This window comes from Schistocerca gregaria, chromosome 6 (genome assembly GCF_023897955.1).
Source record: "Schistocerca gregaria isolate iqSchGreg1 chromosome 6, iqSchGreg1.2, whole genome shotgun sequence".
Classification (NCBI taxonomy): Eukaryota; Metazoa; Arthropoda; class Insecta; order Orthoptera; family Acrididae; genus Schistocerca; species Schistocerca gregaria.
This window is the reverse complement of record NC_064925.1, coordinates 89,785,457-89,805,599: the sequence shown is the minus strand read 5'-3', so window position 1 is coordinate 89,805,599 and position 20,143 is coordinate 89,785,457. Positions and strand designations below refer to the sequence as shown.

Below are 20,143 nucleotides of genomic sequence, written 5' to 3'. Positions count from 1 at the left end.
AAGCAGCTACTGGCTATGCCCTAGCCATCAAATTTTCAGTAGAGGTGGCATCTTCCACTCTGATTCCCAATAGTAGCCCTCAGTTCACAGTATCTGCCTTTCAGGATTTTTATAAATGTGACGACATTGAGTATCTGACCACCAACCCATTCCATCCCATGTCTGATTTGGGGGCTTGGGCAAGACATTCAGAATGTACATGTGCAAAATAATGATCACAGATGGCTGTGGGGATGCACTCACCAGCTTTCTCACCACCTCTGGTGCACCCCCATGAATGGATGTAGCCTGGCTGAAATTTTACATGGGTGCAGAACTCACACCCTCTTCAACCTGCTGCGCCTGACTTGGGACCACCTATGCACACAGCCATATTACAGCATGGACTCCTGTGTCTGAGTTCATACTTTCAGCTGGAACCACTTGCAGCTCCTAGGCTGCTTTCTCCTCCAACCAACAGCACTGACCTCCTCACAACACAAACGACAGAGGTGCAGCATTTTCGGACTCAGGTGCTCATGGAGGCCAAATGATTGGCACCATCTCCTACACAGCCAGCACCCACTCCCCTACAGGCAGGACCAAGTTGCACCCCAGAACCCATTGATTAGTTGGTGATAACACTGCCTGCTCCAGCATCTGAACCAGATAATCGTGGAGGGGATCCTCTGCTTGACCCTCTGGCGGGGCTTCCAGTATCTCTCTCTCTTCTTTTCCTTGATGAATTCGGCACAGGCCAGGCCATTTTCAGCCCTATGTGCTGTTTAAAGGAGGAAGCAGCTTAGTATCCAACAGTGATTCGGATTCCCTGCCTGATCCAAGCATGGATATAGAGAATGGGTCACATACTACATACTCCAGCCACAACTTTCTCCCACATGAGGCCCTACTAGCAGCAAGCATGTCATGTGGGGCCATCGTCTTACATGAGACTGCATATAAAGAACACGACATTCTACCCTGCTCCTATCAAAGGCTTATCCCATCTTATCAGAGGGAGTCCCATCTGTGAATATATAGATTTATATATACTCATTACGTAACTGCTGCCAGCATTTTATGTTGTTATGATGACTGACCAACCATCTGCCCACTCAAATGAATGGCCACTGCCACTCTGTGGCCAGTGCCAAGGAACTGACCACCAAGTGACTGAACACACTGCAAAGCAGAGCATGCTTGATTTCAGTGGGTGCTTGACAATCTGTGCAATCTGTGTCATTTTCCCAAATACCAGATTCTCTGATGATTTATTAAACTATGTTTGGTAATGATTTTGTCAACACCAGCCTTCTCTGATATTGGAATTATACATTCTTCTTGAAATCTGAGGGTATTTTGCATATCTCGTATGTGCTATATACCAGACAGAAAATTTAGGTCATGGTTGGTTATTCCAAGGAAGTTAGTAATTCTTTGCAAATGTCACCTATTCGAGGTGTCTTGTTCTGACTTGGGTCTTTTATTGCCCTGTCCAATTCTTTTCATAGTATCATGTACCCCATATCATATTCATCTTTTTCCTATTCCTTTTCTTTTATATTGTCTTCAAGTTTCTTTCTATTATATGACACTTTTATTCATTCCTTCTACCGTTCATTGTTTCCTTCTTTGCTAATTACTGGCTTGCATCCCAGCTCTTGATATTCATACTGCTGCTTCCCTTTTCTCCAAAAGTTTGTATAATTCTGTAAACAGCATTTATCTTTCCTATGATCATGCATGCTTTTACAGCTTTACACTTTTCTTGTAACCCATCTAGTCAATTCAAATACATATAGCCAGCAAAAGATGGGGTAGAAGATTTTATTTTTTTGACTCATTTGTTTGGTTGGAAAGATTAGAAAACCATGTTTTTCCAACAAAATTTATTTTGGCTAAACTCTTTGTACCCAAAATAATTCACAAATTTTGAACTTTTTTACTTTTTTTCCAGAATGTCAGTTTCATTTTCTCCTAGTATTTTGGCATTTATTTCCTTTTTAAAAGAGTACAAAATTCTGCACAAATTTAATTACTACAACTTTTTTTTTCATCCAATGCCATTCGTGATACAGTCTGTCAAAAAATATCAACTTTTCAAATTTTGTGCAAAATCGCAAATGTCTGGTTTTTGAGCACATTTATTTCGAGTTTCTGTGTACATATATTAGAACTGAACATCTCACTTTGTGGTATTCAATTACTGTGTCTGCAATCAGATGATTCATGGCTATCCATGTATTGTAATTCTTATGTCACTAGTCAAAGCTAAGCTCCAGTGCATCTCAGCCCTGACTCATGCATATTTATAAAACTGCATCCTTTAATCATTATATTATATATATTAAATAACCAGCTACAGAAAATTGAACTTATTAGCTGAAATAAGCATATCATAATAAGTAACTAATTACACTTGTATTAAGAAACCCTGCAGTGCAAATAAAACAAAGGTAGCTTTATTATAATTAAAAAGGCATTAACATTTACTAACACTTTTTATTATTACTTCTGGATGCATAAGCCTCTGACTGTGTGTTTCACCCTTTGGTGCACTTGACTGGGTGTCACCAGAAATTCTTTGAGTAGTAGAATCCAGTAGACCCAGGTCAGCCTGTTCATCCAATGGTCAGTCAGCCTCTTCCAGTTAGTTAATTTCAGTGTCTGTTTCCTCAGTAATTTCCATAAAATCTGTTTCTTCTTCATTTTCAAACAATGGAAATTCTAAGATGGAATATCAACAATATTGTGAAAAGTATAGAGTGCTACTCACTGTAAAGATGACACACTAAGTTGCAGGGTGGCTCAACAAAAAGACTGTTACACACTGAACTTTCAGTCAAAGCTGTCTTCAGAGAAGAAAGCACACTCACATTCATAAAAGCAAGCACACCTCATGTATATGTGACCACTATCTCTGAATGCATTTTGCAGATACATTCTGGCCAGAGATAGTGATCATTTGTGCATGAGATTTGCTTGCTTGTGTGAATGTGTGTGTATTTTCTCTTTTGAAGAAGGATGTGGTCGAAAGCTCTGTGTGTAACAGTCTTTTCATTGCGCCTATCTGCAACTCAGTATGTCATCTGTATGGTGAGTAACAATCTGTCCCTTTCATAATGTTCTCCTTTACATTCTTCATACAAAAATTTTGGCATGTTTTCACAGTTGAGACCTCTACTGTTCCTGCACATGGAAGAACATTTCAAACATGCTTTTCTGCAGGAGCATGTTCTGCCACAGCTGAACTTACATGAGAACCAAACAACATGAAGGACTGACTCAGGTTCTGGATTACGGCTCATTACAACAGGCCTCAGACCATGATTACTGTGAGTCCAGCCGTATTTCTTGAGAGGTTTTCAATTTCCCATCCAATTTTAGACTTGCTGGTAACTCTGTAATGAATTATTTTAAGCAATGTTCTTTTGTGGGTGGCAACCTTACAAGATACTATTTGCTTTTTGTGGCAGATTTGGTGAATAGTTAGTGCCACAAATCTTCTGATGTTTGGGAACAGCTAACATCTCCACTATACAATGTGATGATAAACTGTTCTTGTGACAAAGCAAGCTGGGATATTTTTACTTCCCCTCTGGTTTTGCCATCTGCCTCCTTAAAATTCATTTTTTTCATTTTTCAGCTAATTATCATTAACATATGTGAGTATAATCAGCATTATCATAAAAGAGAAAGGTTGGCCCTTAGTCTTAAATAATATAACACCAGATCTAATTTTGTCCTTAATTTTATGTATGTAATTGATTTCCTAATTTACTTTGACCATTCGTAGTCAATATTTTCATTATAGGGTGAAATCAGTAATTGTTTCATAACTTAAATTCTAATGTTGATTTATAAACAAATATAAATTCTGTCCTAATTATAAACATTAGGAGGAGCAACTAACAGTATTCTTAAAGAATCTATTTGGCTCTATTCAAAAACATGTTAGCAAAGCCAACCCTTAATTATTCCAAAGTAATTAATAGTTTTGTCAAAAGTATTGTTTGCATAACTATATTTGTTAATTTCACGGTTTAAACAAATAATTCAGCCTAACTCTTGTAGCAGAAGAAACGGTTAAAAAGATGGAATTTTTTGATGTATTCAATTAATTTAATGAATTAAGTTTTAATTGTTATTTCCATAAATTTAACTTCAAACAATGTGTAGTTTCAGCCTGTGAGGATGTATAAGGGCCTGTTTTTTGTCACAAGAGTCAGTCCACGGCCGAGTTTCAGACAAGAAACCTGTGTTGGTTAGAACAACAACAATACTTCAACTTAACTGTGAAATAAGTGTTACATAATTATACCGTGTGTTAAAACAATGACAGTGTCTACTCCATACGTACCTTGCTATTCTTCAAGAACTGTGAATTTCATGGTTAGGATTTTACTGCTCATAGATGTTCAATAGTAAAATATTGTAACAGTATGTGGAGGTTTGCCTGCAAACTATTAATCAGGCTTATGGAAAGATAAAACAATAGTGCACTGGCCATATTAGTTGTGTATATGGGGGGTTGTGAAAAGTGAAAGTAAACAACTGTGAAATGCAAATGTGTACTTGTTGGCTAGATGATTTGCAGAAGACAGTACTGCACTTCCACCCCCTATTTTTTCAGCTAGTATCACAACCCAGTACATCAACACCAAGGACACCAAATGAAGAAATAAAAAAAAGAAGGCAATCTCTAACTGTTATTGTTTTTTATGGGTAGTGTCTGGCTTCTTGAATGTGCCAAGTGCTGAGTTTAGGTGTCACATTTCTTAAATGATGTTACTAAGTTTCATTTTTCCTTGACCGAAAAAAGATGATGTTATATCATATCCATTAACGGGATGGCTGAATGGAAGATCTTCAGTGTTACACTTGTAGGATACAGTGCAAAACCACTTGTCTTCTCACTTCCTTTTCCTGGCTTTTGAAAAAATATGTTTTTGCAGTCTTGTCCTAAACCAGCCATGAGCACAAGGAGGTCAACATCTTCCTCCACTATGACCACACTTCCTAAATCCTGGGTTCTTGAAATGGCAGATGTTACAGTTATAATCCTAACTTCTTGTGCCTGGTCAACCTCAACACTACAGCCTAAACATTCCTTTCTAAGAAATGTGATCAAGAGATTCTTGTTTTGTTAATTGTACAAAAATCTTTCCTGAGGGACTCGGTTTACCACCTCTGATTCAACTACAACTTCAAGTGAAGAATGTTTTCTAGACCTTCAAATTCTCTCAGCTCTCTTTTTGCTATGTTTCTCTCCCTCACTTGGGTACCTATCAAATACAATAGGAAATTGAGATTCAAAATGTTGCAGGTAAGAAACATAGCTTTGGGCTATTGATTTGAAGGAAAGATTTTGTGGCCAAGTTACTTAGTGTATCAGGTACCCTCCATCCTTCACTGGAACAAAGGTGTTGTAGACTGAAGATTTTGGTCCTTTTCGCATACCTTTTTTTATGAGAATAGAGACACTGGAAAAGGAGAATGTTCATGTTTCAGAAAGGCTTTTAATTCTTCTTCACTTTCTAGTGATTTATGAAACACAATAGATGGATGTCTGGGAATCACTCCATTGTAGACAGAGAATGTAGTTCAGTTGATCTCGTCTGTGAAGATATTGGGTGATGAGAGTGGAGCTCCTTTGCAGCCTGATTTTGGAGGTAGTGAGAGTATTGGCCAAGGGAATTCTCATTACTGCAGATGTGCCATCTATGGGTGTGGAAGGGATGACAGCTGTCCAAATAAAGATACTGTTGATGGTTAGTGGGCTTGACATGTATAGTAGTATGAATGGACCCATCAAAAAAGGTGGAGGTCAAAGTCCAGCCTGGTGGAACATTGAACCAAGGGAGACCAGATAAAGCAAGTGGGAGAGAAGGTGTTGAGGCTGTGGAGGAATGAGGAAAGGGTGTCTTGCTCATAGGGCCAGCCCATGAAGATATCATCAGCAAACCCGAACAAAACGAGGGATTTGGCGTTTTAGGAAACTAGGAAGGTTTCCTCTAGATGGTACACACCCACGGCTAAGCTGTGGATTTGTTTGTATATCTCCCCCTGAAGAGAGAAGTAATTATGTGTGAGGATGTAACTAGTTATATGTGTAAGGAATGAGGTGGTGGATCTACAGTTAGAAGGACAGTAGGTAGTGTTTGATAGCAGCAAAGCCATGATCATGAGAGATATTTATATATCCATCAGCCCCTGTCCTACCTGCTGTGAACCACTCACATAACACACCTTCTAAACCCCCATAGTCTCCCTTGCACCGTCCCACAAAACCCAGAACCTAAACAAACCCAAAACGCTGTTGTCACTTTTATCCACCAAAACCCTTGATCCCACTGAAGAATCAGTCCTATCCAAAGGCCTCACCTTCAGCCCCACACCCAAGTTTGGTCTGACAGACTAATAAAAGAGCTACTCTCCTTCTCCTGATTAATACAGTGGAAACACAGTTTTGCTACCAATTCATCCGATCAAAGCCAATTTAAATCCAATATTAAACCTTGCCTCTCCCAGTCCAGTTCACATCACCATCTTACCCATGATCCCCCCCGTCCCACCTAACACTGCCATGTTACCTTCTAGGAATTCCTTACCTCCAACTTAGCCTAACCATCATTTTCAAGATCCCTTCCAAAGAAGTAGTCAGGCAGTTGGTAGATATCTCGTATAAGGAGATCAGTTCATCACAACAGTGAGAAGTCTGTGTGGAGATTGCAATCCTTAGATGAAATATTGGAAAATGGAATGATTTTAGAAGCTGGTGCTACTAGCAGAATATTTGTGTTATTTACACTGGTCACTTGTGTTGAATCCCTCCAAAATAAGATTAGGGATATTGAACATATGCTAATTAATTTCGTGTTATAGATATGTTGAATGACGCAGTTGGATAAATGTTTTAACAAATATACCACTTCTGCTTCACAAGTCTGTCTGTTACCAGATTTGGCAATCCATGTGGAATTTTTCTCTTTGCCGTCACTGTTTGGAAAATATAATTAAGTGAAGCCTGAAACTGCTTAAATTTTTGAGCCAGGGAGTCTTCATCTTGCATGTGCACATGTACCAACTACTTTTTCCTAGAAGCAATAGCTGTAGGAGTCTGTACTTAACTACATGCAAATCAGCTTACAAAGCTTTTACTAGGAACCCTAAAAGCTTCCTGCATCCCATTCATACCAATCATAAATTAAAATGCAGCACATATGATGGAATAAATTATTTATTCTTTCCTAAATTCAGATGTACATGCATCAATACATTTTTTGGCAGTAATGGTACAATAAAAAGTACTCAATACTAAGTGTTTCATAGCAAATTTCACAGGCGAAATGAATGTCTTTCATAGTGTGAATTTTTTTTCTGTGCTTAACAAAACAAATGCTTCAAACTTCTTTTCAGGGTGAAGAAATTGCTGAAGCAGATAGATAAGTTGCAGTTACAGCTGGCAGAATCTCGTGCCCAGGTCAGAGACCTAAAGACACAACTTGCAGATGCAGCAGATTACAAAGTAAGCTTACTGTTGTGACCACTATGCATGGAGCCTTAGTATGTGATATATATCACTGAATTACAAATGACTGGTACCCTTTATGGCAGAGAGTTCATATGTAGCGGTCTTTCTTATTCTTTGCTGGCAATTCCTCATGTTTATATCTTGTAATTATCTGTATACGAGTCCACAGCATTGACAAGTTGGGAAAGGGGAGGGGATGCATGTGTATGTATGCATACTCACATCAAATGAGTTACTGTCTACAAAGAAAAAAATCTTGATGCACATGGTAAAATTTGATGGGATACACTAATGTACTGAAATAGTTGATGGGATACATTAATGTATTGAAATAATTGTTCTTCGGCCTGCTGATATGGTGTCTGAATCAAGGTTATGCACATTACTTTGCCTCTTAATTTTAATCACTGCAGCAAAGGAAAAGGTGATGTAGTCACTGAAGTAAGTGCCAGATAATGATAAGCTAATATTAATCTTGTGTAGATTGTGAAATTTTGTGTATCATACAGGGATAAAAAGAGAGAGAAAAATCTGCCATATGCAATGAGATTCTTTTATTAACATCTCTCAAGTGTTAATGTCAGTTTATCTGTGCATAACAGTCAGATGCCCTCTTGAACTACAATATGAGAGGAAATAGCTGCATGAATATCAAGAGCTCAATGGCAAGTCAGCACAATGCAAAGAAAGACTGGCTGAAATGTGGAAGAAATGCATAGAAGGGCTGTATTAAGGAAAGAAACTTGAAGATAGTATTATGGAAGGCGAAGAGGAACTGGATGTAGATGGAAAGGGGATATGATAAGATACTGCTTTCTAGATCTTCAATGTAATAATGATGTCCACATTTGAATTCATCGAAGTATTAGATTAATTATATTTAATTTTATTTATCATTATTTTCACTTACAGCCAAGTGAGACTATTCTGAATAATTACTTTCAAAAACTAGAGGGCCATCATCTTAAAGATTACCACTTTATTTGCAGATTATCAGTGTATTAAAACTAGAGGGCCATCATCTTAAAGATTACCACTTTATTTGCAGATTATCAGTGTATTGAAGCTTGATCTGAATTCACATACTATTCCTTCTTCATTTCTTCTTATTTATTTGCTTGTTTGTTTTTCCTGGACAAATTAGGTTGTAAACTACCTTCATGCCCTATTACATCTAATCAGACACTTTACTGTGGAGACTTATTTATTTTTAAGTAAGAATTAGAGACATTATATAATATTATAAATAGTAGATATTGTAATAGCTGCCTCACTTGTAAAGTAGTATCTATAATAAACAAAAATATATATACAGAGGAAGAAACAAAAGGATATGGAAAAAGGAGAAGAAGAAAATGAAGCAAGTCTTTGTGTAATAATATTGAGACTGCAGTTTATAGTGTGTATGAAACAATGGGAAATAAAGGGAGTGCTACAATTATATCAACTGATAAATCAGTCCTTTATTTTTGAAAATGGGAAATTTGCAACTTCTGTAATGGTACAGGGCAGTTTATTCCAAATTTACTGTTTACAACACAAGAGAGCTTGTGTGTGTGTGTGTGTGTGTGTGTGTGTGTGTGTGTGTGTGTGTGTGTGTGTGTGTTTGGAGTTTACGGGTGCTCAACACCAAGGTTATCAGCATCCTTACACATATTAAATGAAACGGATGTGGATAAAATGACTAAAATTTTTGTCTCACAATGAGGAGGAAACCTATAAAATGACACTCATTCACTCATCCCACCTCACTCATGTTGTCCCACACTATCACTCTATATCACAGACTTTAATACAATGGGGGGGAGGACAAAAGGTGCTAGAAGTGAGATGAAAACATAAGTAAAACCACAGAAGAGCTAAAAGCAAGGCACAGTGAAATGTGACTGGTTGACAATTTACAAAAGACATGGGTAAGCAAGTCACCCTGTTAACACATTAAGAACAGGTCCCTAAAATTTGGTTAAACAAGTTGGACAGGTTAGAAATCATAAAAGTCTCACCACATTCATTTCAGTGTCATTTAAAATAGAGGACCATTCTACTGGCAAATATGCCACTGCCCTCTGATCCAAAATAGAACACAGTCTAGTAAAAAAAAGCACCACACATAGAAGGATCGTCGTGCTGGAGCAAGAAGCCATGTGTCAGCAGACTATGCCCTATGCAGAGACATATAAGGAGGTCCTCATCCCACCTTCGGAGCTGGAAGGACGTACGGCTACATAGTGGGCTTTACTAGACACAACTTAGTATCTGTCACTTCCAGCCAATTATCTTCCCATCGATGTATAACTCTGTACCTCAATAGCGAGGAGATAGGATGTGGGGGGATGGCACACTAAAATAACTTAGGATCATGACATGCCTCCTTGCTTATACATCTGCCCTTTCATTCCCAGCAATACCCACTGCCCTGGCACAGAGCAGAAAAACACCTCCTTCCCAGCCACTGTAGTTGGAGGAGGGTGCCCTGGATATTCTGAACTGCTTTCTCTGTTGGATACAAGTGTTGTAGAAAGGGAAGGGCACTCAGAGAATCAAAATATGCAAGGAATTTAGCATTTGAAACACATCTCATCTGCCCCAGTGTCCACAAGACTGCATAAGTCTTGAGGCAATAGAACCTTGAGGACAAAATCAGGGAAAACAACTGAACAACCTATGGAGTTGTGCTACTCAGTTAAAATGTCATAAAATAATGTGTTAAAAACATATGTAGGAGGCAATCTCTCATGTACTGCACTAATTCTAAAATTACTCTGGGTTTCTGCTGTAACCTTGATGGCTGGTAGTTAAAACCCTGGATTTGTGGTTGCATGTGCTCCATACTGCACATGGATCCCAAACTGACTTGTTGGTCATGGACAGTTAGAGAATAGGCATTCCAGAAGTAGACAATAAACACTATGGTGTGCAGGTTAAGTTGGAACTATGAGGATATTACATGCCTGATGCGCCATGAGAAGTTGCCACCAGATGGTGAGTGTCAGTTCACTGGCCTCAGCACAGAGACTGCATATGGGGCTGTTCCTGTAAGCCACTGTGGCCAGCCCCATCCCCTCGTGGTGGATAATGTCAATAATCTGCGGGTAGGAAGGCCTCACTTTAGCATATGCCATGCACCTGTAGTCCAGCCATGAATGCATGAAAGCCCTATAAAACTGGAGCGCTGTGCCACCTGCTCCCCAAGACCTGTGGGTAACACACTTTGAGATATGCAGAGCCTTCTGGGTTCTGCTTTTCAGTTCTCTCAGGTGTGATAATCATGACAGTTTGAAGCAAAAAACGAGGCCTAGAAACCTCACCAACTCTTTAAAATGTCGAATGGTATGCCTCATATTCAAGTGAGGTAAATTACAAATACACTCCTGGAAATTGAAATAAGAACACCGTGAATTCATTGTCCCAGGAAGGGGAAACTTTATTGACACATTCCTGGGGTCAGATACATCGCATGATCACACTGACAGAACCACAGGCACATACACACAGGCAACAGAGCATGCACAGTGTCGGCACTAGTACAGTGTATATCCACCTTTCGCAGCAATGCAGGCTGCTATTCTCCCATGGAGACAATCGTAGAGATGCTGGATGTAGTCCTGTGGAACGGCTTGCCATGCCATTTCCACCTGGCGCCTCAGTTGGACCAGCGTTCGTGCTGGACGTGCAGACCGCGTGAGACGACGCTTCATCCAGTCCCAAACATGCTCAATGAGGGACAGATCCGGAGATCTTGCTGGCCAGGGTAGTTGACTTACACCTTCTAGAGCATGTTGGTTGGCACGGGATACATGCGGACGTGCATTGTTCTGTTGGAACAGCAAGTTCCCTTGCCGGTCTAGGAATGGTAGAACGATGGGTGCGATGACGGTTTGGATGTACCGTGCACTATTCAGTGTCCCCTCGATGATCACCAGAGGTGTACGGCCAGTGTAGGAGATCGCTCCCCACACCATGATGCCGGGTGTTGGCCCTGTGTGCCTCGGTCGTATGCAGTCCTGATTGTGGCGCTCACCTGCACGGCGCCAAACAAGCATACGACCATCATTGGCACCAAGGCAGAAGCGACTCTCATCGCTGAAGACGACACGTCTCCATTCGTCCCTCCATTCACGTCTGTCGCGACACCACTGGAGGCGAGCTGCACGATGTTGGGGCGTGAGCGGAAGACGGCCTAACGGTATGCGGGACCATAGCCCAGCTTCATGGAGACGGTTGCGAATGGTCCTCGCCGATACCCCAGGAGCAACAGTGTCCCTAATTTGCTGGGAAGTGGCGGTGCGGTCCACTACAGCACTGCGTAGGATCCTACGGTCTTGGCGTGCATCCGTGTGTCGCTGCGGTCCGGTCCCAGGTCGACGGGCACGTGCACCTTCCGCCGACCACTGGCGACAACATCGATGTACTGTGGAGACCTCACGCCCCACGTGTTGAGCAATTCGGCAGTACGTCCACCCGGCCTCCCGCATGCCCACTATACGCCCTCGCTCAAAGTCCATCAACTGCACATACGGTTCACGTCCACGCTGTCGCGGCATGCTACCAGTGTTAAAGACTGCGATGGAGCTCCGTATGCCACGGCAAACTGGCTGACACTGACGGCGGCGGTGCACAAATGCTGCGCAGCTAGCGCCATTCGACGGCCAACACCGCGGTTCCTGGTGTGTCCGCTGTGCCGTGCGTGTGATCATTGCTTGTACAGCCCTCTCGCAGTGTCCGGAGCAAGTATGGTGGGTCTGACACACCGGTGTCAATGTGTTCTTTTTTCCATTTCCAGGAGTGTACTATGAGAGTGATTAAAAGAACACACACAGTTATCGACAGAAAACTTAAAACCTGTGTTTGCAGCTCACTCCTGTAACCTCCACATGGTAAGTTGCAACTGACGAGTCACTGTGACTCCTCTCCGTAGACATGATACTGTTTACATTTATGGCCAAGAGGGTAACACTTAAAACACTGCACCGATGAGTATCTTTACCACATTTGCCACAAGAGGCTTCCCTCTTACAACCAAGAGTAGTGTACCTGAAGTGTTGGCATTTAAAACATCACACTGGGTTCAGTGAATAAGGTCATATGTTTAGGCAAGAAAACCTGCTGTAACATGCTCTGAAAGTTTTATACTGCTAAATGTAACTGTAAGAAAGTCTGATTTGACAAGATCACCATCCACCTTTTTCATACATAATGTTTTGCACATCAACAGTGCCTTCCTGGCACTACTCAGCTTTCAGTTCTTCTCAGGGAATGGCAACTAGATCCTTGTAAGTCACAACACCTTTGCTGTAATCCAAGGTGTTGTGCAGTTGCATACTTCCCGAGGCCTTGAGCTTTCTGGAGGTCCTTCACTTGTTAGGAACAACACTTTTCCCATTTTGCAAGTGTTTGACAGATTTTAAGGTTCCAGCAATGTCCCATAAACCTTATTGTATGTTGTTGTTGTTGTGGTCTTCAGTCCTGAAACTGGTTTGATGCAGCTCTCCATGCTACTCTATCCTGTGCAAGCTTCTTCATCTCCCAGTACCTACTGCAACCCACATCCTTCTGAATCTGCTTAGTGTAGTCATCTCTTGGTCTCCCTCTACGATTTTTACCCTCCACACTGCCCTCCAATACTAAATTGGTGATCCCTTGATGTCTCAGAACATGTCCTACCAACTGATCCCTTCTTCTGGTCAAGTTGTGCCACAAACTTCTCTTCTCCCCAATCTGATTCAATACTTCCTCATTAGTTATATGATCTACCCATCTAATCTTCAGCATTCTTCTGTAGCACCACATCTCGAAAGCTTCTATTCTCTTCTTGTCCAAACTATTTATCATCCATGATTCACTTCCATACATGGCTACACTCCATACAAATACTTTCAGAAATGACTTCCTGACACTTAAATCTATACTCGATGTTAACAAACTTCTCTTCTTCAGAAACGCTTTCCTTGCCATTGCCAGTCTACATTTTATATCCTCTCTACTTCGACCATCATCAGTTATTTTGCTCCCCAAATAGCAAAACTCCTTTACTACTTTAAGTGTCTCACTTCCTAATCTAATTCCCTCAGCATCACCCGACTTAATTTGACTACATTCCATTATCCTCGTTTTGGTTTTGTTGATGTTCATCTTATATACTCCTCTCAAGACACTGTCCATTCCATTCAACTGCTCTTCCAAGTCCTTTGCTGTCTCTGACAGAATTACGATGTCATCGGCGAACCTCAAAGTTTTTATTTCTTCTCCATGGACTTTAATACCTACTCCAAATTTTTCTTTTGTTTCCTTTACTGCTTGCTCAATATACAGATTGAATAACATCGGGGATAGACTACAGCCCTGTCTCACTCCCTTCCCAACCACTGCTTCCCTTTCATGTCCCTCGACTCTTATAACTGCCATCTGGTTTCTGTACAAATTGTAAATAGCCTTTCGCTCCCTGTATTTTACCCCTGCCACCTTCAGAATTTGAAAGAGAGTATTCCAGTCAACATTGTCAAAAGCTTTCTCTAAGTCTACAAATGCTAGAAACGTAGGTTTGCCCTTCCTTAATCTAGCTTCTAAGATAAGTCGTAGGGTCAGTATTGCCTCACGTGTTCCAGCGTTTCTACGGAATCCAAACTGATCTTCCCCGAGGTCGGCTTCTACTAGTTTTTCCATTCGTCTGTAAGGAACTCGCGTTAGTATTTTGCGTTGTGACTTATTAAACTGATAGTTCGGTAATTTTCACATCTGTCAACACCTGCTTTCTTTGGGATTGGAATTATTATATTCTTCTTGAAGTCTGAGGGTATTTCGCCTGTCTCATACATCTTGCTCACCAGATGGTAGAGTTTTGTCAGGACTGGCTCTCCCAAGGCCATCAGTAGTTCCAATGGAATGTTGTCTATAGAATGGAAAAAATTTATCAAAGCTATCCTCTTACCATTTAACTATTATAAACCCATTTCTGATAACAAGCATGCCTTCTGTTATTAACTGGAGGACTGGCTACCAGAGCTCTCTTGTTTGTGTTAGTGCTTTCCAGCAGCCCACCTTTCCTGCTGGGAGGAGGAAGAGAAAATTTCAAAGGATCTGTCAAGGTCCCATGAGCAGCTAGGAAAACACAAGTCCACCTAGACAGAGTCCCGCATGCCTAGGTAAGCCTTGCACAACTGAGGTGCGGCAGGTTCTTGAGAGCCTGCCTGCTAATGACTTAACAGCCATGCTCCTCATCAGCATGCAGCACACCTTGAGATTAAGAGGTTTTTTTTTTTTTTTTTTTTTTTTTTTTTTTTGAGAGAGAGAGAGAGAGAGAGAGAGAGAGAGAGAGAGAGAGAGAGAGAGAGAGAGAGAGGCTTCTACCCTCGCAATCTGGGTGGTCAAGCAACGATCTCTGCTCTCTGTGACACACAGTGTTTCACTACTGCTCCACACGGTGGTCTCTGAAACATGCCCAGAGCTTGTGGTGACAGTGGATTGGCGACATTTACCACTCCCCAGCTCAGGAACCCCCAGGTTGTCAAGCCCGTACCCAAACCAAGCCCATACCCAGCAAAAAAGTGCTGAGCCCCTGAGGGCTTATAACACAGGGCTTATAACACTTATCCTAAACAATCTGTCTATAAGCTAGGACTGAATGTAATTGAGAATGCAAGAATCTAATGTCATGAATTTTATTAATGTAAGAGTGCTATATTTGTGGAGAAATATTTGGAATTGTGAGTATGGAGGCATTGATGAACCAAACAAAATATATTGTACCACTATCACATCATGCCTCCAATAGAAGTTCTGCTAGTGTTATGGTTTCATTGCCACTTTTCATGTTCATTAGAGTTTCATATAAGAGTTTCTTATTTTTTTAATCAAATTATTGATTTCCACCCATCACAAGCAGTAATGCAAACACCAATCTAAAATTTGGGTTTCCATCAATGAAAAGAAATAATAAAAACACCAATAAAGAACTTCTAACATCCCTCCCTTTCATCCTTACCAGCCTATCAGAATTAGATAACAGCCATGTCTGCAGGTATACAAGGAAAAAAGTTTTCTCGTTCAGCACTAAATAAAAACACCATGAAGAAGGACACTTGCAACAGTGACCGAAATGTCAGTAGTTTTACATACTGACAATGTGGTCACAAACTCAGAAGAGTTTTATTGACTGAAACTGAATCTTGCAGCAAATTTGTAAAAGTATTTCTCAAAACATTCTGTACCATTATTCTTTTGACTATTTGATTAGTATTTATAGATCTGTAGTCTTGTGCTGTCATGCTTGCACTCTTTAGGCACAGTTACTGCTTGGGGTAATACAATGAGTGTTCTTTATTATTTGTGGCATTTGTCTCCCAAGGTACGCATTTCAAACTTATGCCTGTTTCAGGGGCTGGTAAGCAGGTGTTTATCTTCCACCCAACTGAGATTCTCTTTCTGATTTCCATATTTTGAAATGTTGTTTTAGATAGCAGCCCTAGAGAGAGGCAGAAAAATTGAAGACTTGCAGAAGAGATTAGTGGAATCTGAAATGCAACGGACAAGGTATAATCGCAAGGTCACACTTCTGAAAGATCAGGTAGGAATCAGTGTGTATGGAATTTGGATTATAGGACATAGCAACAATTTTCTGACTAATCAAGGCATCACCACAGCACTCTTTTATTCATCAGATATCAGGCTCATTTTCGTGTTCTGAACAAGTTATTATAAAACAAATTATTACAAGTGACAACCAGAAAGCAAGTTCCATTGACTAATTAAATAAACACAAAATTTGTTGCATCAAAGCACTTGAGGTAAAACTGAATGGAGCATATTTCAACATAACTGTCATCCATTTTGAGGTACTTGTTAGATTGAAACACCATGTTGTTTAATTCCATTTTGTAGAACACAAACTGTCTGATATGATAACTAGGTGCTAACAGTTAGTTTTATAGTATTATCATCATAGTTTCACATGACAGTAAGTAACATTTTCAAGGGCAAAAAGAGATGAAATTAGACTACGACAAGTTCAGGTCTGTAAGGTACAATGAAGAAATGTTTCTCTGAAAAATTTCATACTGAATTGTTACATTCCAGCTGTTGCATGGTGAAGAACAGTGTTCTGTATGACAACATGATTCATGTCTATTATTCTATATTGTGTAACACAGTTTTGTCATGTCATAAAGAGTTTTGGGTTTACCATTGGCACCAAGACATCCATCAGTAATACAGCCATTCTGCCCCATAACAGACTGAACTAGAGTTTCCATCTCATTCGAACTTGTCCAGAAAGGAAAACCTAATGACAAAATTTGCCTACTGTCTTTTCAGTAGCATTTTTACTTCATCATTGGACATTCTGGAGCACAATTTCATCATCAGGGCTGTAGTTGGTTATCAAAGGACTTTCACTCTAATGCCACTACACCAGAAATACATAGCTGTGAATTTTGCTGATTTCCGTTGTACATGACAGTGTAATGGAATAACTTCCACTTGTTGTTTATGTGAACATAGTTTTCTGTATACATTCATATAATAGTGTTTACATAGGTGAAGTAAAAACAATATTGAAAATACAGCAGATCAGCTTTATTATTAAATATTCCATTTGTTTCATTGTCCCAGTGTTGTCAAGGATAGTCTTTGTGGCTCCCTTGAACGAAAATTTCCTACTTTTGTCTCCTGCACTGAGGATATATGCCTCCTGAAATGTTACTCTGGTCCGATTACTACACTAAAATTTTCACTGGTTTGTAAGTTTCTGCAACCGTTGCTGCCAATATTGCATTACAATTAAATATTTGAGACGGGCACATCTCAAGTTGTATTTAAAATGACTTATCTGTAGCTGCATTGTTTTCAGGTCAGCTTGCTGTCATCTTCTTCTTGTTAATGGCCCAGGTTCTATAATTAGTCTTGTTTAGAACACAAATCTTGCACATTAATTTCAATTTTCTTCAAAAGCACCTCTTACACAGTCAAAACAATAATTTGAGGTTTCACGATAATATCAGTATTCTGGTGTGTGTTTACAAAGATATAAGAAACTGAACTGTGTCTTGGAGCACATTTGACTACCATTTATATCACGTGTATGCCCACCAGAGTGTTTTGAAGATCTCCATTGTCAATTTAATTATTTTACTAGCATCCTGTTTTCCAATTATTGAAAAATTCAGACAAAATTATGTGTGTGGAAAAATCGAAGATTAAAAACAGTCACAATAGATATGTTAAATAATTATGAATTAAAGATCAAAGGTTACAGTATAGTACACCTATGAGACATTGTTTACATTTTACAATTAAGTGATCTTCATTTTAAAAAATGTTTTTTTGTGAAGCTAACTACTGTTGTTCCAGTCCTATCAGAGGTTTATCCTGCCCCATCAGGGGTTGGGCAACCTGTGGAAGGAGTTGTGTCTTTTACCAGCTCTGCCACAATCATTGCATAACTTTTTATATTGGTATTGTATATTTTTATATTGGTATTGTATATTTTTATATTGGTATTGTATATTTTTATATTGCTATTGTATGGTCATCTGTTAGTGAATGAGGGACCCAGCAAGCTAACAAAGGATGTCCCATAAAGAACGTAATTTTTAAATTGAGTGCCTCTTTCAATTTGTTATGTTTCCAGACCTGAAATTTAAGTCACTGTCATCTGTTGATACTGTGATTACCGACTGTTATTATCAGCTGCCATTTATGTGTGTTGTTAGCAGCTAAAATTAAACAATACACAATGGATCATTGCATCAAGGTTTTCAAAATGCATTTCAACTACGGTCAAAGCTGTGCAGAGACCATTCAAAGACTTGTTGAAGTTCTTTGTAGGTGAAATGCACCTAATGTCTCAACAGTGCAGAGACTGGAAGGAAATTTGAAGACACAGGATCGATAGTAAACATCAAGTCATCTGGAAGTCCTAGTTCTTGTCGATTAGTAGAGAACGTCACTCTTGTCAGTGAGAACTTCGCTCTGAGTCCAATGACGTCAGTTCACCATCACTCTCAACAGCTAGCCATTCCAAAGAAATTTCCATCGAATTTTAACAAAAGGTCTGTGTTTGCACCTTTTACAATCCAACTAACACAAGAGCTGAAGCCAATGAACCATTTGAAGCATCACACAAGTGCCAGTTGGGTATTCACAAAACATGAATTCTATAGTGATTTTTATTAAAAAAAAAATTCACTGATGAGGCACATTTCCAGTTTAATGGCTATGTGAATAAACAAAATTTCCAGATTTGGGGCACAGAAAAACCTCACATGGCCCATGAGAAGTGTCTTTATCCAGAAGGAGTTAAAATGTTTGGTGCAAGTTGGGCTGGTAGACTAATTGGGCCACATTTTTTTTAAGACGGCACTGGAAAAGAAGTGACGGTGACTGGTGACCATTATCACCACGTGATAACACAGTTTTTGTGGCTGCAGTTACAAGAATTTAATGTGGAATGCATGTGATTCCAACAGGATGGGGAAATTTGCCACAGTGCCATTACCACAAGAAGGTTGTTGAAAGAAAGATTCCCTGCTCATTTCATCTCTTGCAATGGCAATCAGAACTGGCCACTGAGATCATGTGATCTGACACCATGTGACTTTTTTGTGAGGTATGTGAAATCTTGTATTTATGTGCTCAATCCATGAACCACCCCTCAACTCCAGGCAGAAATTAGATATGTCTTGGGTAAAATTCAAGCAGAACTTTGGTCTACAGTAGTGAAATATTTTGACCACAGATTGGATGTGTGCAGACAAAGCTGTGGAGGACATTTGCCTGACATTTTGTGTCATGTTTAATCACAGTCTTTACAGATAATTTTAAAGCTGGGGAAACTGTAACTAAAATAGTTATACATGATTGCTTGACAATTCATACAACGAACAGTATTTTTTTTTTAATGCAGGTGTTAAAACTATAAAAATGAAAGTGAATGAAATGTCCAATGGTCTGCTGTAACCATATTTATTCAATTCACTTATAACCCTGCACTACCAGTTTCACAACTTTTGAGTTGCACTTTCTGGTGCAGATATAAATGCTATGTCACAGGTTACAGAATGCCACATAGCAACAATTGGCATGGCTAGGCAAAGTTTTCAGCCATCCTCAGTTGATAATAGACCACCGTCAGTGGATTAAAAGATCATCGCCAATGATTAATGTCATGTCTGCATTAAGATGTGAACTGTTCACTTTCCAATCAGCACCTGGATGGCAGCCACAGCACACATTTCGACAACACACGAGATGCTTGTAGCTTGTGTTGTTATCTGCTGTGTTGGTGGAAAATGCACATGAGTGTGTTGGCTTTTGTCACTACAGGGCCCAGTATTTCTCTGAATAACATCTGTGAGGGGCATTTTGTTGCTCGGCATAGGCCAACAAGAGCATATTTTAATTGGAAATGTACAGTTCATTATTTAACACTGACATGGCATTCATAATTGATAACGCTCCTCAATTCAATTTATTAGCATCCTTGTAGTACATCATCAAAATGACATAGGACTTGTCAATAAATATTACAATTTAAAATACATGTACATGAAAATTTATAATTGAATTTACTTGTCACTTAGACATTACAATTTTAATAGAACTATAAGAACATTAACATAAAAATATACAAGTAGG

The 20,143-nt window shown here is 39.6% G+C and overlaps 1 protein-coding gene across 1 annotated transcript in view; it reads left to right on the top strand.

Moving 5' to 3' along the window:
• LOC126278367 (coiled-coil domain-containing protein 170) overlaps positions 1-20,143 on the top strand; it is a 335,535-nt gene that overhangs the window by 282,671 nt on the left and 32,721 nt on the right. The window contains exons 13-14 of the mRNA XM_049978435.1: positions 7,399-7,507; positions 15,966-16,076. Of these exons, the coding sequence (XP_049834392.1) occupies positions 7,399-7,507; positions 15,966-16,076 (220 nt within the window). The remainder of the gene's footprint in view (positions 1-7,398; positions 7,508-15,965; positions 16,077-20,143) is intronic.